Here is a 23,366-nt window from a genome sequence, read left to right as displayed (position 1 = left end):
TTTTTCCAGGTTGAGCCCCCCCAGCTCCCTCAGCTGCTCCTTTCCCATCCTGCCCACGGGGTTTCCCCACTGACCTTCTCCCTCACGGCCTTGGCCTGCCGATAGACCTCCTCCCTGTTCCCCACGTCACAGATGAAGTAGTGGCACTCTGTGCCCATCAGCCTGATCTCCTCCGTGGTCTCCTTCAGGCACTTCTCAGTCCGACCCCACAGGATGATCTGCAGCAAGAAACTTTGATTGTTAGAGTCGAACCTGCTTCAAATCCGAAATAATCAAAACCTGCTTCTGACTTCAACAGTTTGATGAAAATCTTTGGTGTGTTTTCACTGTAGTTTTGCTTCATTTAAGACTAGCAGTGATTTTCTGTTCCATGGGGAAGGGACAGGAGTGTCCTAGTGGTTCCTGCATCCCACTGCTGATCCTCTTTTTACAGGTTCTTCACAAGCTACACGAGCTAACACAAAACCCCAGATCTTCATCCTAAAATGACCAATATATGAAACACTTGGCAAATTTTCTGTATCATGCAATTTCAAATCTGTCCCTGCTTTTGCTATACACACATACAGAAATATAAATTTACTCCAAAATCACAGACCTTCCTGTATATCTGGTGTGTTCTCTATTTGTTCTACGTTTGGTGCAGTAAAACATATTTTTTCAGCCTACTATATGTAATAACTTGCAGCGCTGATTTCAGGTTGGTGTCCCAGGTGCAATAAAGTGTTCATCCTAATACAGACTTTTAAAGGGAGAATTCTCAAGCATGAATTTATTTTGCAGCCCATATATGCAAGGTTTCACCTGCCACTCGCTTTTAACACAGCAAAAATGATACCCTGCTTCTGGTACAAAGGAAATTCTGAATATTCACGGAGCAGGGATTTGATGTATAATGAGACATAACCAGCCCACCCCATCTGCATTTCTACACCATCAGGGAGGTCAGAAATAGAAATAACTAGAAAAGTCATTAAAAACCATGGGGTTTTATCCAGTCTCATTTTTCCTAGTGAGACATCAGTCTCAAGTATGAGATGGTGCATCCACCACTGTCTTTCAAACATTAACCTGCAGTAAACAGATTCAACCACAATATTTTTTTTTTCTATTTCTTTTAAGGCTACTGGAAGGTATAAAATTTCATCTCTCTGTTACCTAAGACTCCTATATATGAATCAATCTATCATTTTTGCTCTTCAACTAAGTCTTCTGAGCATTCATCACGTTATGAAAGGTGTCACTGTCATTCTGCAAAAATTAAATTAGTGAACTGAATACGTTCATCAGCTGATTGCTCTGTGGCTCCAACAGCAAGATCCAAAAGAGAAAAAAGAAAAGGTTGTTACACTGCAAATGCAAAATTATTGCTGTTTCCAAGCATATCTGTATTGAATATGATGAACCTGATACATTGGTTTTTAATGGTTAAAAATAAGCCCACTTAAACTTTAAAGATTAAATAATCTTTTGAGTTTTCCGAAAGTTGAAAGAACAGGAAGCAAAAAGTCCAAATTACATCACTACTCATAACTCAACCCCTGCAATTAACTTAATAACAGCAAGATAAACAGAAAAAATTAGTTATTATGTATGCAGTATTCCCTCCCCACAACAAACCCCTTGCAGAGCTTAACATGCTTATTTTTAAGGACTAGTTAAGCTTATCTCATAACTGGTACTAAAACTAATCTCTGGCAGGGTCAAAGAGCTCTTCCTGTGCCTAAGCAAGGCTAAAATGCAGAGGTACCCAAGTCCTCAGCCATTTCCTAAATGAGTTACAGTTACAATTAATCCCATTTCTAAGCCATTGGTACATCTGTGAACACAAACACGCCCGGACTGACGGATTTATATCCCACAAACTCTCCAACTGACTGGTTAACCAGCAACTTCAGAGCCTGCATAAATATGCCAGAGCCATTTCGTGGGAAATCTTATCTCAGGGGAAGTAATTTTCAAGGAAAAAAGCTGTGATCAGACTCTCAAACCGGAGGAAAGCACATGGCTGAAACTGCAGCCTCGAAAGCCTCAGTGTATCACCCTTGGCCATCAGGGCTTGGCTTCTACACAAAGCCTGTAAAACTCATGGCTATTTACTCACTTCTGAACTCAGGGCTAGACTGAGGGATATTTTTTATGCACACTCTGCAGACTTGCAGAAGGGAAATCAAGAACATGTGAGAAATTTCACAAGCTTTCAGGAAATCTTTACAAAATACTGTTCAGCTATCAGCACGGGGGCACTTGCTGCCTCTTTCACAATCTACAGCTCTGTGGAAAGGGGAGAAAAAACCACTACAGAGGTCAACTGTAAACTTCAAGTTTGATGCCCCCAGGGTTTGTATCAGGGTGAACTTCAACCTCTTTGCAGGGCTGGATCAGTCAATGCAGACACTAAAAAATTAAGTGATTCACTGAAGACTGATGGAAGAGAAAAAGAAAAGGGGAAGAGAAATAAGGTGTCAGATGAGGGGAGTAAGGCAAGAAACTGCCCTCACATCCCCAGCACTCCAGGGCTTCCCACTGCTATTGCAAAATGAAAAGTAGGTCCCTTGCTCTTCTCTTTAATCTGTTTCAAACATCCTCAGAGCCTCCTACTCCCAAGAGCTGCCACTGATGCATTGGATCTCAGGAAATGTACATGGAAGAATAGTTAAGCAAAGAATGACCTGTCAAAAAACATCTGTCTGTGATGCAATTCTTGGATATAATATTTTTTTATGCCCCAACAGTTTCTTTGGGACCCTTAATATCCTACAGGCAAGCCTTGCAAGGTGACCCCATTAAAATCTGGGCCATCTGGGGAAGGCAGAATTTGCTGGTTATCCTGCTGACAACATTAATTTCAGCACTGATTTTCTTCCATGGGAAGTTTTCGTGTCCCTGATACTGTTCACACTTAGGTGGAGGCTCCAGCCTGCACAAGAGAAAAGCAGTAAATAAAAGACCATTCTTCCGTGAGAGGTGAAAGTTCCCCGATGACCCAGTGGGAAGTGAGGGCTCCTGCTGTCGTTTCTGCTACTTTTTACAGATGGATAAAACCCAGAACTCAGTACAACGTGCTTTTGGTCCAAATTCAGGCTTGACTGCTCCTACGAGATCAAATGAGACTCAATTTCTCTCTTCCATCTGGCCTGATGGAATTGGCACAGGCTTCCCTCCGGCCTCCCAGGACACCACATCTTACAATGAGACCAGACTGGAGTTGCTGCATTTGCCTCACAGTTGAGGCTTCTGTTGCTCCTGAACATCTTTGCAGAGAGCTTTGGCTTAGTCTTTCTGTTCTCCTTCTCTTGTTTGCAGCAGTTTCACTGATATTTTCTAGGTTCTCACTCTCCTATTGCCTCCTGATTTTCTACAAACCCATCAGTCCTCTGCTCTCCTGCATTCACCTTCTGCAATTTGTGCAATCAGGGATAATTATCCATGTTCTCAATGCTCCTGAACAAACCCTTCTGCTCCCTGTGGACTTGAGGAGTGACTGTGGGCCCAGGCCTGTGTTCTGCTGCTGCCCTGTGAGCTCTTGGCTCTTCACTGCCCTTTGGATGCAAGCAGGAATTTTAATCTTTGCTCAATCAACGTCAAGAAAGGCATCATTTGCCCTCACCCTGCCCTAGCTGGGATTTGAGGGCTCTGCATTCATGAGGAGTCCAGGTCTGCAGTTTAGGAAATGGTCCATTTTACTGGGAAGCACAGTTTTCAAAATGAGACGTGGGCCTCCGAGTCTGCTCTGTGTCCCCTTCCCTTTTTAAGTTCCATTCTAAATTGGCAATAAGTGTGTCCCAACTGGGGGCTGAGTCCTGGACAGAATGACTCCAACAGACACAGAAGTTCCTGTCTGGACAGAGGAAAACTCAGAGGAATGAAGGAGAAGAGAGACATGGTTTTCCTGACTCCCCGGCGTGTCAGGATGCTGCACAGCCACCCATTCACGGGAACTTAATGGTGGACAGAGGAATATTTAATTTATGTTTTGGATAAACTCTTGGACAGACACTTTTCCGTCCTGGAAAGAATCCAGCCCCTGTTTCTTCTCCCCCTTCATCTCTCGTCATCCTCCCCTGGCTGCCCCTCCCGGCCGCACAGACACGCTCTCCTTTCAGAGAGTTACTGACCAGAAAATTGGCGAGGGCAGGAGCCCGGGGGGGAGGATAATCCCGCTGCGAGGCTTCCAGCCCGCGCTTACCTCCGCCTGACCCCGGGCTGGCACGGGCAGGGAAGGCAGGTGGAATGGGAAAGCAATCCCTGCCGCCCCAGGCTGCTGGAGGCAGCAGGGCAGGATTCCTGCCACTGGACACAGGGAAGAAGAGATTTATGATGACAGAGGAACTCAACACGCCCTCCTCTTAATGAACTTTAAAGTAGGCAAGGGCTGTGACATCACGCTCGGTGCAGATTTTTCCCAGGATTTATTCATGAGCGGATTTTTGCAAAACAAACCTTATCTCCAGATCTGAGTCACAGAGCTCCTTATCTGACCTTGGGAAAATCGTTTCAGCTGGAGGGGCAGGCGCAGCATCCTCCGCTCCCAGAGGACTCGTTTAACTCCGGGCTTAATCTGCTAATGAGACGTGCCCCGAGGTCGGAGGGGAGTCCCGGGGAAGGGTTTTGCCGCTGATGGGCTAAGGCAAGGCCTTCTAACTGAGACCTGCGTTCCAAAAGCCCCAGTCCCGACTGCAGGGCCAAATCCCGACTTTCACCACAACACCAGTGAGTAAGAGTTATGCTTTTGACCACCGCAAAATCAGATAAAGCCACTAATTTATATAAACTGGTCTGCATTGAAGCTGCTGTCAACCACAAAATACACACGCCATCAGTGCCTCCAGAGGGTGAATTGCATTATTGTGCAGGACAAGAGGTTAGAGCTAATTTTACATTCTTTACAAGGTCAGTTAACTTGTTTGGACCGATTTTATTGCTAGCACAATTCAAGAACAGCAGCAAAGGAATGTTGCCCTTTTATATGGTCAGTTATTTTGGCACTGTACCTTCAGCAAACCTGCTGTGCTAGAATTCATCCCTCCAGTGAGCTGGACCAGTGCTGGAAAGGTGTCCCACCACCACAGCATTTCTGAGACTGAACATGTGCCATTCCTGAACACTCCCCTTGGGTTGTTTGGGTTGTGTTTGTCACTCTTAGGCTTTCCCAACACAAGGTGTGCTGTGATTAGCAGATATAACTTCCACTCCAATAGTTTCTCCATTTTACGATTCATGAAGCAATTCTCTGATTCAATCTGAAGACACTGAAAGATTAAAGTGTTGCAGAGAGACACGAATGCCCTTCCTGCCTGATCTCATTATTGCTGCCTCCACAAATCAACCACAACTCCCAGCCCCAGATCAGCAGAGATAGGAAGTAGCTGGTAGGTCAACACATTTCATTCCCCCTTTCAACCCCCTTCCTAGTCCAGTGGAACAAAAGTTGCTCTGTCTGAGCTGGTATCTGCAATTGCACAGACCTTTGTTCAAACACAGAAAGCCTTTCTGCGCCCAACACTCGGAGTTCTGCATACTTTTAGGAAGTACAAAGTGTAGATAATCCACTGAAGTATGCCGGCCTTATCCCCTATATTTACAAAGCCTGGTAGCACTAACTCACAGTCGGTCCTCCGAAGAAATGCATTCCAGGGTATCCCTTAATCCCGGCACAGTTTTGCATATCGTGAGAACGGGAGGCTAAATCCTACAGCCTCAAAAGCTCCAGGTCTTTTGCCTGTCAATGGCAGAAGGGTTTTCTCCCCCACCCCTTCCCCTCTCTTGCCCCCAGGCGAAGGCAGACAAGTTCTTTCAGGAGCTCTCCATGGGAGAGGCATCTCAAGGCAGATTAGTGGGAGAGGGGAAGGTGTGGCCCTGCAGTGTGAAAAGCCAATCTTTGCTTTAGAAAGGAGAAAAAGAACTTTGCGATGCCTGAAGTAGGTCAAAATACTTAACCCAGGCCCTTGGTGACACTTCTAGAAAGGTAAGCAAACAAAGCAGGCCAGTGGGGAATTTTTCTCAGTTCCCACAGTGAATACCAAAGTTGCAAGGGACAGGTATGAGAAAGTTACAGGTAAACATGGGGAATCAAGAGAGTAAGCCCATTTATCTGTTGGTTTGCTTGTTTGTTTTTTTTCTAGGTTACTATTTAGAACTTGTAAAGACATTAGACTCCAAGAATTGAATTTAAATTTAATCCTGCCACCATGGTAAACACAAACCACTGATTTTATGTTGAGTAACATATAGTAATGACATTAAAAGTTAGGGCTGAAGAGACTTCAGGAGGAGACTAAAAGAGCGAATTCCAATCCTTTCAGTCTAGAGTCAGAACTTTTAGTACTTTATATGTTGACTTAGCACTCAATGGGATTAACATTATTCACCTAAACAACAGTCAATTCCAGTTTACCCCCGTCACCCCTTTTTGACTCTGAGGGAAACAAAACAGCACCTAAAGAAATCACAGAGAAGTGTGTCAACACCTCAACAGAGGCCTTCCCTGGAAGGAAAATGTGGACCTTTGTGTCTGCAAACAGGCATTTAAGAGCAGCTCCCCCCAAAGAAGTGAACAAATGCCCACTGTTCTCACAGTCAGGACTATTTAAGGACAGGTGGCCCCATGCTGACTTTTTTCCAGTGGTTTTTCCAATTGCTTTCGTCTGCAACACTGAACTGCGACTCCAGACTGCCTTGGGAGCAACACTTCCCAGCTCGGCTCAGTTGAGGAAGGGGAAGGGTGAGGGTTGTTTGCAAGGAGGGGTCACGCAGGAGTCAGCCTTTACAATCCTATTAACGCTGGGACAGGGTCAAACCGAGTGCACGTTCCAACAAAAGCACCAAGTGGCCACAAGCTGTCACCCTGCAAAAGGTTCCTGGAAGCATTTGTGGGGGAAGAAACGACAGACTTTTAAATGGTGAATGTCTGCCCACACCATGTGTGAGAACCGGCCCTGCTCCAGGGATCCAAAGCACACAAAGAAATCTCCAGCAGTAAAATTCTCTGGCTGCAGGGCAGGAAGAAGTGGCGTATCTGGGGGTGGGGAGAGGGGTAACGTTAGAAAAGTTCTGTATTTGAGGTAAGGCTTTGGAGATCTCTCCACCAAAAGAAATATAATACTCCACCCTGTAAAAATAACCAGCGTGCTGCTGCCGCCTCCGTTCCCTTGGCATGGCATCCCTGCAATCCACATCCCTGTAAAAAAACATCCCAGGAAATTGTGGGGAGGGTAAATATGCAGGTGCAGAAAGGCCTTTTGTACTGCGAGCACTGCAGACAGGATGAAGGGATAGAAAGTCAGTAAATAACATTTCAAAGGGGAAAAAGAAGTTCCTGCCGTGGTCTGACAGGACATTTCAACGTTGCTGAAGGTTGGCTGTGTGCGTGTTTTCCTTCCAAAATGCTGCATTATTATTTTTACTTATGGCATGTCACTCTCCAGGTAGAGGGTTCTTAACGTGTGGCAGGTTAAATGTTCATGTAACAAATATTTATATGATATAAAGTTATGTTCACGCTGAATGGTAACAAGTGTTTGTTTCTGGAAAGCTAAAAAAAAAAAAAAAGAATTCACAACTTTAGAATTACAGGGTAATTTCAGGAGCAAGGGACATGTGGAATTAAAAAGTGGCTCCAACACAGTATTATTTCCATCACCTGACTGGGTGAAAGTAACTCCTAAAATTGCCTCTGCAACCAACAATTAACTGAAAAGTCTGCTACTTCTTAACCAACAAAGTGGAAAAATCTATAAAAATAATAAATACAAATTGATCAATTACATAAAATTATAAATTACATGAATAATAGATAATAATAGATATAATAAACAGAGAAATAGATAAAATTAGAAAAATAAGATGGACAAAATGGCATCTTTACTGAATAAGGAAAGCCACAGGCAGTGTTTACAAGCCACAGGGAGCCACAGGCAGGCAGACAACCCCAGCTCCAGCAGGAACATCACAGAAAAGGAAGACCAGGGGAAGGGTTTAAATTTGTTAAACTGGGAGAAGGTTTGCAACAAAACAGCCATGGAAACCTAAGGGTGAATAATGTTCCCAATGCTGTCATTATGAAGTGCCCTCCAGAAAGGCCTAAAATATGCTCCAGATCATCCATGTGCATAATAAGATGCAGCTCTTGACTGAAAAAAATAATTTCTCCCGGGAGGCTACTGGAGAAATATTGGAGTTAAAATAGCCTGCATTAAATTTGTGGATAAACTGAACACCAGCAACAGCTCCAGACAAGCTCCCCTCCACGCCTTTCTTTGCCTCCAGAAAACCAGAACTGCTACCATTTTCAGACCACATAAAAGCTGTCAAAAGGTGCCTTTCTTGTGAGTATTTTATTCAGAGAAATAAAGGACACTGCTTGGAAGAAAGCTTTAATATTGAAATGCCTAACTGCTTGCCTATCTTTTTATGTGCTTTTCAAAATGTTATTTTTTAATGGTGGCTGTTGCTATGCAACAGGGCAGAATTTCTAAAATCTATTCATCTGTTGTACAAATGGCAGTTTTCAGGACATATTTAACTCTCTCAGCCTCTTAAGTCAAAGGAGGAGGATGGGAATCAGAGGACTGTAAACTCCCAGAGCACACACCCCCCCAGGGGTACTGCAAGGCTAAAAAGGGTCTTTCACGGATTATACCAATTTTTTTCAGTACATTGTTAAGATGAAGTAGCAGCCCTGCTTATAAAAATGTGAAAACCAGCACAGCTCTACTTAAATAAAACGATATCTAAATGTAGACACAAAAGTTATGTTCATTGCTTTTACCCAGAAATGATCAAGGCAATTCTAAGCAGATTCTGCTACAAAGGTATTTATTTAAACTAGAGGGGCTGGTCGGGCAGTCACAAATCCAGCTTTAGCATATTCCTAAACTGCAGAGTTCCCTGGAAGTTACCATCCCTTGGATGTGATTGCCTATCCCAAGAATGCTTTCCAGGCCACTGCAATGCAAAATGAAGTTAATTCACTTCAACATGAACAAAAAATCAATTAAGCCACCGCAGAACATGCGACAAACTTGACTTTCTAGTAAAATAAACTATATAAAGTAAAGCTGGTCAGTAAGTGAGGTTTAGCTGAGGGGCAGAAATAGAATATTGAGGCACAATAATTCCCCAGTGTGTTCAGAGTCAGTCACAAGCTCTTTGCCTGAAGGGTTCCCTCCCCACCAGCAGCCTGCAAATTACTTCTAGGAAGTGTGTGAAATTTAGCCCTAAAAAACAGGCCTATTTTTGGTTGACTCACATTCACAGTAGAACAATCTCTGCTTCCACTGAAATATAAGTATACAAAGGGACAAACCCAACTGAGTAGCTGGCCTGACTGACAGCAATCCCCTGGTGCAGCAGTGGGAGATCTGGGATGGATTGTCAGTGTTGAAATGGCACTTAGAAGCCTGGCTCCTGAAACAAATAACCCCACTTGGCCTAACTCTGCGACTCAAATGCAAACCAAAAGTGTTTTAACTGTCTTTACTGATTCCAGTGGCTAAAGAAGCCAATCTGACTTCATCCCAAATATACTGACTTCCTCTGAGATGGATCTAGTTTCAGTCTGTAACCAGCATTCTGATTATTTAGTTGCACCAATGACAACACAAAACACTGTTCTTGTAATTTATTTTCAGTGGTTAAGAATTTTCCATCTTCTCTTTTCCATTTTAAGTCAGTCAGGAAAGAGAAACTAAAACCCCTTTCTGGATGTAAGATGCTTTTGTGCATTTCTGCTTTTGCACAGATGCTGGACTCAGATGGGATGGTGACAGTGGTCAAAGCCACCAGCTCTCTCTCTGGGAGAGCTGTAAACCAGTCTAGGGGTGTGGGGAGGTGCTGGCTGACCCTCTGCTGAACCCTGGGCTCTCAAGGAGATCCAAGGTGCCAGATCACTTACCCACACAGGTGTGTGCACCCCCCCCCCTCTGCTTTCAGCAGGAAAGGTGTCACAGAACGATCTACCACAGTTGCACATCATTATCCAGGGAAATAAACCCTGAAACCCCCCCTTTGATGGGGAAAGGCTTTGCTTTTACAGGGGCAAACCTCCTGCTTCCATAAGCACTGGAATATAAACAGAGCAGGGACAATGGTCTCCAAGGGGCCTGGATTAAAGTCCAATAACAAGGCACAGAAAGCACCATCAGCACATCCCAAACCCAAACAGCTCCATGCAGTGAGGCAGGACTCCTGTGTTTCCCAAGAGCCTTGGGAATGTTCTGACATCATTCCTGACAGCTCACTGTGGCCAGAGCCAGCCCTGCTCTGTTACCACTCTGGAAAAGAAGCACTTGTACCAGCTGGATGGCTTTAAGATTCCTCTTGGAAGCGTGACCTTGGCTCCTGGAGGCTGAGTTTGTCCTCACTGGGAAGGTTTTTTAGGAGGTGGGGCACAGGGAATTTAGGGTTGCAGTCAACATCAAACCAAGGTGCTGAAAGTGGACGTCAGGATTTCCCATTCCCTCTCCAAGCCTTGCCCAGGGAACCTGCTGATCCCAGACAAGGTGTCTGTGTCAACAGAAAGGAGATTGAAATGGCAGATGGAAGACAAGCACTAATTTAATCTTCATATAGAAAATATCTGATTGTCCACTGTTATTGCTGCTCCATTCTGTTTAAGGGCACGGAAAGCTGAATTGCTCAGTGTTTCTAGAACACCTTTCATTCCCACTAATTTAAGCCTGGTATATTTGAGGTCTTTCTTGAGGTCCAGTGAAAAGATTACCTAACAGTTTCTGCTTTCAGGTAAAGTGGAGCAAGTTTGTCAGGTCCTCAGACATGAAGAAAATCTTGAACATGTAACTTGGGTGTTAAAGGGCAAAAAGAACAAAGAACCCAATTATAAATACTTAGAAGATCACAACTGTTTGAGTGGTGACTCCTGATTTCTTAGTGTAGGCCTGGCTATGCAGGAGACATTTGCTGCTCTGTGAAGCTTTTAAGAAACACTGAAATAAGATTTTCTTCAGTGTCTGAAGCTTCACTTTCTGACACAGGACAGCACTCACAGAAACTCTGAGAGCAGTTCCAGTCCAGGGCTTCCTGGGAAAGAGGACCTACCTAAAAGACAAGCAGTACCTGTGGATACACCTGGTGCACACTGATACCTGTGCTGCCCAAGAGAAGGGAGGATGAATGAGAAATCAAGCCTGAACTCCATTTGCACCTATTTTAAGTGGCTGTTTCATTGAGATAAGGGACAAAATATATCAGCCAGGTCACATCCAGTGCCACCCCACCTCTCTAACCTGTGGCTAAAACTGTCATACTACAGGATTATCACAGCCCAGAGTCCTTCCAGGTATCATTTTTATACCACCTCAAAATATGTATAATTTTATGTGTTTAAATGAACTGGAGGTACAACTGCCACTGATTACACACTGAGAGCTGGGTTTACCTCACAGGGACATACCTAAAGCATGACTGATTGAGCAGAGCTGCACTTCTGCTTTCAAACACCATTTTACTGCCATAAGTGGAGCGCTGACACATTTGCTCAGGCAGTGTAAGACAACTCTAAGGAATCTCTATGTTAACCAAAACAAATAAGCTCTGCAGCACTGCTTTCAATAACTTGTAATTAAGAAGGTGGCAACATAAGGGTGGCTGTCCACAAAATCTCGTTGTAATTATGCATAGTTTATGGCTAAACTAATAGGATGAACAATTTCAATTAATTACAAACTCTGCCAAGGTACCCGCCTATTCCCAAGTCTATTAATTAGAATCAATTTAATCCCCACTGGGATAAAGGTCAAACAACATGGATTTGACCCTTTTCTCCTGGCGTCAGTGTTATCAGCCCCTGGATCTGGCAGTGCCTGGGTCTGACTTGTTCCACTCCTCAGCATGTTGACATGATGCTTTGAAGAACAGAGCCTGGGCCCAGCTGAAAAGATCTCTCTAATAATTTCTGCTCTATATTCCTGATAAGCACAGGTTTAAAAATGCCAGAGCTGGTTCTCTCTCAGTGGTCAGCTCTGAGCCTGCTGTTCTCTGTCCTGAAGAGTTTTCCTGCAGAACATCTTAAAGCAGCAATCATGTTAGATTGGTGTCTTCAATTTGGGCCAGGAATCGAGAAATGAACATGAAACACTAACTAACATTTGTTAATGGATTTTAAAACAAAATCTCAAAAGCAATAATCATTAGCTGACATTTCCAAACTGTCCAGAAGGAGAGAGACAATTTCTAGATCCTTGTCCAGTTTTATTGGAAGGAAATTATGAGAACTGTTATCTTTCTTCCTCTCCTCATAGTTTCTGTAGAACTAATTAACTGGCTACTTCTGTAGAATTCATCACCATCATCTATTCATCCTAGTTCTTTTCTTGGAAAAATTGCCATACTACTTCCATCCCTCTCAGGTTACTGCCAGGCTGAGTTCCTGGTCTTGGCTGTGGCACTATGATGTAAAATCATAGTGTAAAAAGTTAGTTCTTGATGTGCCAACTTTGTGTATGTTCTCTGTGAATGTCGCAGATCTCTTTGAGGAATGTAAATCAGAGTCTAGTTTTTAAGTTCTCCCTTCATGTTTTTACAGTATCATCAAGAGAGGTTAAAAAGCAGAGTTAGAAAAAACCACAAAACCTTTGATTGCTTTAAAATGTTTTGGTCAGAATTCTCAGAACTGTTTGCAGAGCTTATGGTCACTCTTAAAGCAAATTGCTGTTCCGTAATTAGACATTAGGTCAACAGCATGTTGGATTCATTTTATAATGAATAAAATGTAAAAACTACCTACAGTGCTTCGGATGGAAACAGTTCTACAAATCTGAGACAACTTTTTCCTACCCTGTGCTGGAGCCATGACATAAATGCAACAGGAATACACAGCAGCACTTTTATGAGTCACTGCAGGTGATGAAACGACACAAATAAAATAGGGATGAATCACTTCAGATAATAACGTGAAACATCATAGACCCAAAGCTTCCTGTCAGCCCTCACGTTCAGAAAAGCAGCCTTTTTCCTTTCTTTGGTACAGATAAGACTGAGAATCACAGAATCAGAGAGCAGTTGAGGCTCTGGACCTCTGGGTGTCCCCTGGTCCAACCCCCCTGCTCAAGGCTGAATGCTCCATCTCCTGCTTGGACCAGGTCAGCTCTCATTTTGAATTCCACTGCCTCCTCCTCCAGCTTTCCAGAGCTGTAAATAACACAGTCTCTATTCACTTCCAAGGCCACTGAGCCTCTGTAGTCACTTCCAAGGCCACCAGCCCCACGTTACCCATCATCTTTCATTTCACATCAGCTCTTCCATTGCAGCCTTTACCTCCCAGCATTAATTTTTAAAACAACCTATCTGTTTTCTACCACACCATCTGCATCTCTGTAAAAGTTCCCCAAAGCTCTTCACTGTTGCTTCTCAAACCACATCTTAAAACTTCCACTGCTGGAATGCCTTCCCAAAACCTTTCAAATGGCTCAAGGAGTGGTGCTGCAGTCCCTGCTTTACAGTCACCATCAGTACCAAGTTCTGTGCTGGTGCTCAGTGTGGCCTTTTGCTTTTTATCTCCACTGTCACATTTATTTATTTTATCCCTGCCAGCCCTGAGGCTGCATCATCTTCTGCTGTTGTCCTTGCAGAGCACATTTAGCATCTTCAAGCTAAACAGTTTCTGGTGCGTGAGTGGGTTTCTGAGGCACTGCAACAACATTAATATATAACCTCATCTTTAAAACTTCAAGATTTTTTTACAGCATTGGCACAGTCCTTGTGTTTTGTGGGAAGCCTCATTTAACTGCCTTGATGCCAGACCTTCAGCATTTTTAGAAGTGCTGGCTTTTGCTGTGCCAACACAGCACGGTCTCACTGGGACAATATTTTCTCATGACATCACTGGATCTCGATGGGAGATGACAAGCCTGTAACTCTGCAAGCTCCACTTCTTGTTAACATTATTTATTCTCCTTACAACATCCCCAGTAACAAAAAACAGGTATATGTTCCAAATTATAAACTAAACCAGCTCCAGCCCCAATGCTGCTTCACAGACACCAAAGATCTGAGAGCTGATAAATCCTGGCTGTGTTTGCCAGCCAGAGACACTTACTCAGCATGTTATTCCAACTGCTGGCCTTGGCACCAGCACACAGCACAGGCTTAGTGCCATCTCAGCCTGGGACTCCAAACAAGGGTTCTTCTGCCCATCCTTAAATTCAATCAACAAGGAAGGGAGCTGCCAAGAGGAAGCCATTAAATAAAGCTGCCGTCAGGATATAATCTTTGGAGAAATAAAGCCTTTCTGGAGACCAGAAACCCACCCAATCAAAGCTGTGCTCTCAGAGCTTACCAAAAGTTTCAAATTAATATATTATTCCGCATGACATGGAAAAACATTCCCTCCCCAATTCTTCTCACGTACTTCTGGTTGCTGATAAGTTGTGACATGCTCTAATAGTTCCCCGTAAGATTAAGTGCTTAAATTTAAGTAAGATTAAAGAAACCATCATTTAACATATGCCTGAAACTGCTGTGTTCCTATGGTAGTTCCTTTCCAACCACACACACACAACAGGAGAGATTAATCACCTGGTATTTGCACTGTGGGTAAATATTCTCATTATACTAAAATATCCGCACCATAAAAAATGTGAACTTTCCTTTTAGATTACATTATCTTTTCCACTTTCAGACATGTCAGATTGCCTCTTCCAAATGGTTAGTTATGTGCATTTCTAAATGACTGCAGAGAAATCCATTAGACACATAAGGCTGTATGTCATCCTGGGACCTCCACAGGGCAGGAAGAACATTCAGGATGGGGACAGATGCTCACTTGACAACAGTTGTCTTAGCACTGAAATCTAAAAATAAATAAATATATATATATAAAATATATAAATTTTTTAAGGTACTTTGTGCAGCACACTGGCAGCATCAGAACTGTGTCCATTTCTTTTACAAACCCAGTTTTATGATTTCGTTATGTTAGGTCACAATGCCCGCTAAAAACAAGCACGTGGTGATTAATCAGATTCTGGGGGAAATCGGGTCCTTTCAGCTCTGAAGTCGTGTAGTTTTTAATGAGCTCTTTTCTTTCTATCAGGACTAATCTCCTCTGGGGTGGCCAGAGCAGGTCTGGTCGTGTTCTGAACTCAGAATGAATGAACATGTCAGAAATCAGTTCCTACTTGCAGAACACAAACGTCTTCCCGAGGACCAGCCCGGCCACGGCGGATTTGAAGCCTGACAGGAGCAGAAGGGCTTGCTGAGGTTCCTGCAGGTATCTCCTGCTTTCTCATCCCTTCCCCACTCCTCCAGCACCTGGTCAGAAATGACACACCTTTGTACATGCCAAAAGACACGTTTCAGGTTTGGAAAACCGCAGCCCATCTGGGTGGGCTCCGTGGCACGGTCACGTTCCCGCGGGCCAGGAATTTCACGTCAGGTTTTTCTACTCTCCAGTACAGATCAGTAAGAGTCCTCTACAGGTGCAATCACAGGTGAATATTTGAGAACGGCCAATATTTTAAAAGACATTTTAGAATAAGAATTTTTAGTGAATCCATGTGAAATACTCACAGCTTTTGTGCTACACCTCAAAAAAGGTCCCAGCTCTGAAACAGCAGCAGTCTTGGTATTTTGCCCTCACTTCAGGAGACCAGTATTAATTTAATTTCCAGCTCTAGTCACAATGCAGTTAATCTTTTATCATATAGCAGTGGTATGTGTTAGAAAGTAGTTTTTAGAGGGTATATATTAATCCCTACAAACCAGGACAATTATATACAGGCCATTCACTTAAGAATTGGACCTGACGATCCTCGTGGGTCCCTTCCAACTCAGATTATTCTGTGAAATCTGTGAAATAATATATCAACGTGATTCATAATGACCAAAGTGAAAAATTCATAGACCTACAAATGCAGTTTGTGTGGGAGGAGCGTGCCATTGTAAAACTCATCTCAAAACTTGCCAGATTTTCCATTACTGGGAATACAAGGCTAAATTCTAAGACCTGATACCATTTTTTACGTAACCTCTCTGCAATACTCTCACAGCTTAAACACAATTAATAGCCTTAAATCTCACACAGCTAAACCCCTCCAATTACACAAGGCTCTCAAGCACCAGCAATTCCTCTGAGGTTTTCAGTTCTGTTGGAGTTAGTGGAGCACTGAGGGAAACTCCAGGTTTCAGGAGCAGTGTGGGCTTGCACAGCTTTCATCCCTTCCTTGGTGCTCCTTCCTTCACTGATATCTTACCACCCCAATTATCACTGAACTGAATGAGGGTGGCACACCCAAATGACAAGGCATCTTCCAAAATGCAGACATGAAGGTCTGACTTTGACAAATGTAGTGAAAATAATGATGGAAAGAACAGTTGAGATTTCAGGGTTGTTGGTTATTTTTGTAACCTAAACAAATTTGGGAGGAATATAAGGAAAATAGAACCAAGACAACAACAACAATCTCTGATCAGTTTTCAAAGCAGAAGCTTTCAAGTAGTGCCTAACAAAAGAGCAAGGCGTACAACTGACATACAAAAAACACATCAATCAAAACTTCAGCACTGGAGACCATCAAAACCAGGGCTGACAACTCCCTGGCAAAGGCACTATAATGAAAATGCTGTATGAAAAGCAAATGGCTGTGAGGAAACCAGGAGCAGTTTCCCACTGTACCCACCAGTGAATGAACCCATTCAGCCCCCACACCCCGTGACTGCTCACATCTGCAGAGGGCTGCTCTCCAACACAAGAAATACTGTTCAAAGGGGCCAGTCTTCCCAAAATTAACTGGATTATACAGTACAGTCTTTGCAAAACACCATTAGGCTTTGGAAGTGGATTTTTATTTCATAGGCATTAAATCATAAACTCATAAAAATCTCTCCTTCTCCTGTTTCATTAACAGACATTCTCTGCCATTTTGGCTCACAGAGGATCGACAGCTCCGAGCCTCGACAGAGCTCCCAGTGTGTGAGTGAGGCAGAGGTGATGCTCTGCTCCCAAAGGCTTTCAAGGTACAGTCAAAATTCTCAAGACTTAAAGCCAACAACAGTGAGGATTATGAATTTTGCAAGCGACCAAGAAGGAACTGAAAGCCAAAAAAGTTCATTTCTCCAGCAATTCAGCCACAGCAAAGTAGCTCCTCAGCCGGCACTTACGAATCTGGACACATCTCTGGGAAGTTGAATTACAACACTTGAGCATTTCCGGAGAAAAGACAGGGCTGTTCATCCCTCATAATAACACTAACATGTCCTGCATCATCTGTAACCACTCCAGCTCTGCATGCAGCTCATTTACATGCTCTTGGCTTTTTCCAGAAGTGCTCCAGGAAGCACTTCAATACACAAGGCCTCCCATGACCAAGTAGTCCTTGACAGCTACTTGAAATTACAAATGGGGTATGGATCCTCTGACCTCTCAGGGTACACCTGAGCAGGGATGATCTAATGATTAAAGTCTCTCATTGCCTAAAATTCTGAAATTGCAAATACAGCTGGCACAGCTTTGTGCCCTTCTTGGCCATTTCATCAGAGAGGCCAACGAACAACCACTGGAAAGGAAACATCACCTGAGAAGGGAATGTCTCCTAGACATTTATCTGTCCAAGTCACATCCGAGGTACAATGGCAGAGCATTGGACATAAAAAAACGGGAGTAGAGAATGGGAATCTGGATGGATTTAAATGATCACGCCCAAGAGAATTCCATTCTCTTAACTGAGAATTTCAGTCTCCGTGCTCGTGGGTCAAGCAGAAGCCACTGTATTTCCATTTGCATAAACCCTTCCGGGATTTATTTCTTGCCATCTCCATAGCTCTAAATGCAAGATCAAATTTTACAGTAAAAGAGTTGCAGATGTGACCATTCGTAACCTTGGCGAGCCGTGACATTTGTCACCTCACGCGAAAACGGCTCGGACACATCTCACTTGTGAGTAACAAAACCAGCCTCTGCCAGAGTGTCAGACGAAATCCCATCCAGTCCAGTTACCAGAGAAAGTTTCATATGCTCACAGTCCCAACTAACCTATCTTTGTGGAGATTCTAATCTCAAAAATATGGTTATATATCGCCGCCTACCTCCAAAACCCCGCCACTATGTCTGTGTGCGCAGGCGCCGGGGGGACCCGCTCAGGACACGCTGCACACCCACTGCTGGAACCTGGACCTGCCTGTTCCTGCTGCCATCCACCTCCTTGAGACGCTGGGCCAGGCCCTGGAATTTCATGCCTTTGGTGGATGTCTTTTCCTGAACTCGGAATATTGTAGCTACGCCGTCCGGTAATCGGAGTCTGTTATAAATTGTTAATTGCCATCAATAATTCAAGCTCTACATGTAATTGTTAAACAGTTAAAGGGGTAAAAAGACAAGAGAAAAACAAAATAGTCAATTTTCACAAGCCTTAGCAAAAGAGGACTTGGTAGCCACTTCAAGTCTTTTTCATGTCTTTTTGATTGTCTGAGGCAAAGTGTAAAGTTGAAGAGTGGTGCTAAGCAGAGGTTTTGCTCAGTCCATGGAGGCTGCATCAAACCCCCAAAGTCAGGGTTGGGCACAGAAGGCGGGAAAGAAATGAAATCTCAGAGCAATGGGAGTGGAAACTACCACATGTAGGTAAAATTGCCATTAGAAGTGTTAAGGAGAATAGGTCGAGTTTGGTGTTTCTACCAAAGGCTGACAGGCAGTGCCACTGCCAGGGGGGATCAGAACTTGCTGAGTGCCATACTTGGCTCACTGCATGTAACTGAAAGGAGAATCTAATTCAAATTGAGTCAATACAAAAAACACCCTGATGACAGACATGAAAGTATCTCAAAAGGCAAACCCCCCCAGAGTTCTAACCAGCAAACAGAGCATTTCACAACATTATGTGAGACAAGTACAAAGGTTCCCAACCATTACTCTCATTTACTCTTTCCTTCTAAGATGTGTAGAGATTTTATAGATAAGACATAAGATGAACTATAGTCTGTGCCTGTCTACAGTGATTTCATCCCAGCTCTCTCTCTCAAACAGCTCCATCTCTTTTTGGCCCCTGTCCCCTGGTTCCTCAGGGCCAACAGCCATTGTTCAGCTCCCAGCTCGACTGCAGCAAAGCAGCTCTTGAAAGAGCTGTAGAAATGGTGGCACTTTAATGCCAGAGCTCAGCATAGCAACCAGCCGCCCTAAATAAATAAATAATGAAGCGTGGTATTCCAACAGATAATATAAATACACTTTCAGCAAATTGCTTGGGTCCAAAGGTCAGTCAACTTGTTTGCTCTGACTCCCAGAATGTGTAAATCTCAACATGATGTTTAAACACAAACATAGACAAACATCAAAGTTCAATGCTGACATATTTTACACCTCGGAGTTGAATGCCAGAATAGCTCTGTACCACACAGGGAAAACTGTAATGCATGTGTAAGGAAGTGACAAAACATTACCCCAAACTAAATGCAAATTTTTTTCTTTAAATATCCTCTCATTCTGTATTTTTCCTCTTCTCTATCCTCTATTTACTCTCATTCATCCTCTCACACAGAGAAGTATTTGTGCAGCTGTCTAATTTCACCATTCCTCCCCTTTATCACCCATCAAGGGGGAGATGAAACTTTCCATCCCAAGCCTCATTTCAGGGATGGGTGTTTCTGTATCCCTGACTGAGTCACACACATGGACATACCTGTACTTGGGAAAACACCACATTCCAAGGTAAACCACCAGTTCCTGAGCTAGAGAATGGACACAGCAGCTACACTGGCTCTGCTGGGCTGCTGTGCAGACACACCAGTCTCAGCCTCTCTCCTAAGGGAAACGTGCAAACAACCTCACAGCTCCCACTCGAGCTGTGCTTTCCTTCCTTGCTGGGTTCTCATTCATCTTCCCCTTGGGCAGCTCTGGGCTGCCCAAAACCAAAATACAAAAGGGGGCTTCAGGAAGCCCAAGAAATTAATTTCGTGCATGGATACCCATCGGGGTGAAAGGGAACTGCTGTCCCCACTCTCCCAGAGCCATCTGCCCCCTCCTCTGGGGTGACACGCGTGGGAGTGGCAGTCGCTGCGCCTCGGGAGGGCTCAGGGTGGGCTCAGCCTTTCTGTCCATGATCCCAGCGCTGCCAGGAAACCAGCACCACGCACGGGAGGCACTGGGCTCTCCTCTCCCTGCCACGGGAAACCTGGGCTGGGGCACAAACCTTTGTCAGCAGAGGGGAATTCACGAGGGGGCCCCTTTCTCACCGTCACGTTTTCTTGGATGAGACGGGGAAAGGCAGGATGCAGGGAAGGAGGAGCGGGCAACTTCTGAAATGTACCCAACGCGATGGCTCAGCGCGCCGGGGCTCTGCAGAATGAGAGCCCCTTCTCCAGCAGCTTTTCCAGGCGATCCCATCAATCCCACCTGGAGGGGAGGGAAAGGGGGGGGGACTCCCCGGCAGAGCAGCAGGTGGGCGCTCCCCCCTCCCCTCCACGGCGATGCTCTCACCTTCCTGGCTCCTCTCCTGGCGAACTCCCGGGCCAGGTGGCGACCGATGCCGCGGCCCCCGCCGGTGACCAGCACGTTCTCCTGGGACAGGTCCCGGAGCTTGGGCGGCAGCACCAGGCACACGGCAGCTTTCACCACCAGATACACCATCTGCACCGGGAAGAGCAGCAGGGCGCCCAGCCACTTCCACATCATCCTCTTCTCCCAGGCAAAATTCTCTTCCAAACCTCCACAAAACCAAGTTGACACCGAAAGAAAAGCAGCACCCTTCGTGCACCCCCAGATGGGTGACAAGTCTTCGACCCCCCCTTCCAAAACTTGGGGGCAAGAGGCTCTCGGGCTGCAAAAATCCTTCTCTCCCCCTAAAAAAAAAAAAAAAAAAAAAATGGGGGTAGGAGTAAAGTAGTGCAGAAGACCAAGTCACTCCCCTGTTTCTTGGTCGGTGTCCTCTGGGATTGTCACATGCAGGTAAAACGGTTTCCTTGCTTTTTAACTGGAAAGCTTTTTTTTTTTTTTTAATTAAAAGAGAAAAAAAAAAGTAAAATTAAAAGTAACCACACATCCCTCCGCTGCAAAGAGCCACATAAAAATCCAGTATCCAAATGGAAGGTTTTTATATTTGGAAAAATAAAATAAAGCAGCCTATGTCTCCAAATTTCAGCCTGCAGTGCCTTCCAGGCAGCTCATTTCTATTCTTAGACTCAGGAAATTGCTTAAATAAGACAGAATTGCCAGGACCTTCTTTTTAAGAAAGGCTCTATTCAGGGTGAGGTTGTTGTTTTTGTTTTTATATCTATAAATATCTATAGACGTTCTGTCCTGAGCCGGTTGCAAAGGTTGAGCTGGTCTCCGCCTCTCTCTGCCCCCTCTCCCGGTTTTTTCACTTGGAGCGTCTGATCACAGAGCAGGAATTACGCCGTGCACTAGTTCAGGCTCTGGCTCTTACTCATTTCTCCCTATTGCTCTCTCTGCCGATTACGGCCGCGGCGCTGGGGAGGTTTTATACCCCATTAAGCCTGATTGACAGTTAAAGTGTCGGGGAGATTTCACTACTGTTCCTGGGAGTGGCCGCTGCTCTGCCCTCCCCCGCGCCGGCTGCGCCCGACGCGGCGGCGAGCGGGGCTCGCCCGGGGCCGGACCGGCTGCGGGCACGGGGGGCGAGCTGCGGGCACCGGGGGGCTCAGGCCACGCTGGGCCAGCTGGGGGCACGCTGGGCTCAAGCCACGCTGGGCTCAAGCCATGCTGGGCTCGTTGAATGCCCCGCTGGGCTCGTGCCGCGCTGGGCCAGCTGCCGGCCGCGCTGGGCGAGCTGCGGGCTCGCTGGGCCAGCTGGGCTCGTGCCACGCTGCGCTTGTGCCACGCTGGGCCATCTGCAGGCCACACCGGGCTTGTGTCACCGGGCTTAATGTCATGGGCTCGCTGCGTGCCATGCTGGGCTCGTGGCACACTGGGCTCGCTACATGCCATGTTGGGCTTGTTACCTGCTACACTGGGATCATAGCACTGGCCTCGCTACATGCCACATGGGCTCATGCCATGCTGGGCTCGTGCAGTGCTGGGCTTGCTGAATGCATTCAGGGCTCGTGCTGCGTTTGTCTTGCCTCATGCCATGCTGGGCTCGTGGCACACTGGGCTTGCTCCGTGCCACGTTGGGCTTGTTACCTGCTACACTGGGATCATAGCACACTGGCCTTGCTACATGCCACATGGGCTCATGCCATGCTGGACTGGCGGCACGTCCTGTTGGGCTCACTGCACACCATGCTGGGCTCGCTCCGTGCCATGCTGGGCTCATGCTGTGCTGGGCTCCCTGCGTGCCCTGTTGGGCTCCCTCCATGCTGTGCCACTCTGGGCTCGTGCCACGTTGGAACCAAAGTGCTCTGTCACCAAGCTGGGCAGCCCCTGCCTCCTCCCTCACCCAGAAAAAAGGTGCTGTGGTCTGACCTGAACCAAGGGAAAAGCAGGTCCAGGAACAGGCAGGGTTAAGGCTCAGTTCACAGGAACCATCTCTGCACCATGGAGCTCTGGCAGGGAGCTACTTGCCTAAAATAAGGTGGCATGGAGGGAAAGGCTACTTTCAGCCCTAGATTGGCAGCCTGAACCCAGCCTAGGCTGATAGTCACCATCTAAGTACCCCTGGACCAGTGTTTTTATGGCCAATATGACAGCTCATGGATTTTCCGGGCTGGAAGATGTTTGCATTGCTGAGAGCTGGTGATTTCGTAGTGGGCAGTGAAAAAGGCAGGCTCCAAATGACACAGGGAGACTCACTTCTCACAATACAGGGTGGTTTCTTCTCTCTCCCTTTCCAAGACTTTTTTTTGTCCAGTGATGAGGGCACAGTTGCAACACCAGAAGGTCTCCATAGCACTTTAAACTATAACAGGAGAAAGTGTGTTGCAGCTGGGCCCCCCAGCCTGGCTGGTTGCACTGTCAAGCATTAGGCAGGTAAGTTAAGTTTCCAGCTGTACAGATTAAGCTTTTCTGAGGGGGCACATTGCACCTGAGAGCTGCTCATGCCCAGTCAGGAGCTGTGGCAGCAATCAGAAATAAAATAACCAAAAATGCAAAGCTTTGGGATGTCAAAAGTTCTCAGGGATGTCAAACCTCACAGTGTTTTCTTCAGAGCTGAGCTGGAAGGAACTTCGTGTTTATATCTGCATATGTCATTAGGAATGTGCCAAAATGAATCCAGTCCCACACGTTCACTCAGGTCTGGATCCAGATGCGCTATCCTGGGAAGCCATCTAGTGGTACACATTGGAATCGAGAAAAAAAATGACAAATGTAAAGACTTTCTCCAACCTTTATGTCTGTAGTTCCAAAAAAACTACCTCAGTGGGAGTGTGAGTCTAAGCATCTATACAAGTTACATTACACAACCAATAGAGGTGAGTTTGGAAGCTGGATCCCTTTGAAAATAAACTCAATTTTATGCTTT

General features: G+C 45.3%; 1 protein-coding gene across 1 annotated transcript in view; it reads right to left on the bottom strand.

Moving 5' to 3' along the window:
- The window catches only part of DHRS3 (dehydrogenase/reductase 3), a 29,424-nt gene extending 8,007 nt beyond the window's left edge, over nucleotides 1-21,417 (bottom strand). The window contains exons 1-2 of the mRNA XM_032708753.1: nucleotides 20,426-21,417; nucleotides 75-218 (exon numbers count right to left, since the gene is read on the bottom strand). Coding sequence (XP_032564644.1) covers nucleotides 75-218; nucleotides 20,426-20,620 — 339 coding nt within the window. The 5' untranslated portion in view covers nucleotides 20,621-21,417. The remainder of the gene's footprint in view (nucleotides 1-74; nucleotides 219-20,425) is intronic.
- Between the last annotated feature and the right edge of the window lie 1,949 nt (nucleotides 21,418-23,366).

Source organism: Chiroxiphia lanceolata, chromosome 22 (genome assembly GCF_009829145.1).
Source record: "Chiroxiphia lanceolata isolate bChiLan1 chromosome 22, bChiLan1.pri, whole genome shotgun sequence".
NCBI classification, from domain to species: Eukaryota; Metazoa; Chordata; class Aves; order Passeriformes; family Pipridae; genus Chiroxiphia; species Chiroxiphia lanceolata.
This window is presented reverse-complemented; position numbering and strand designations above follow the sequence as displayed.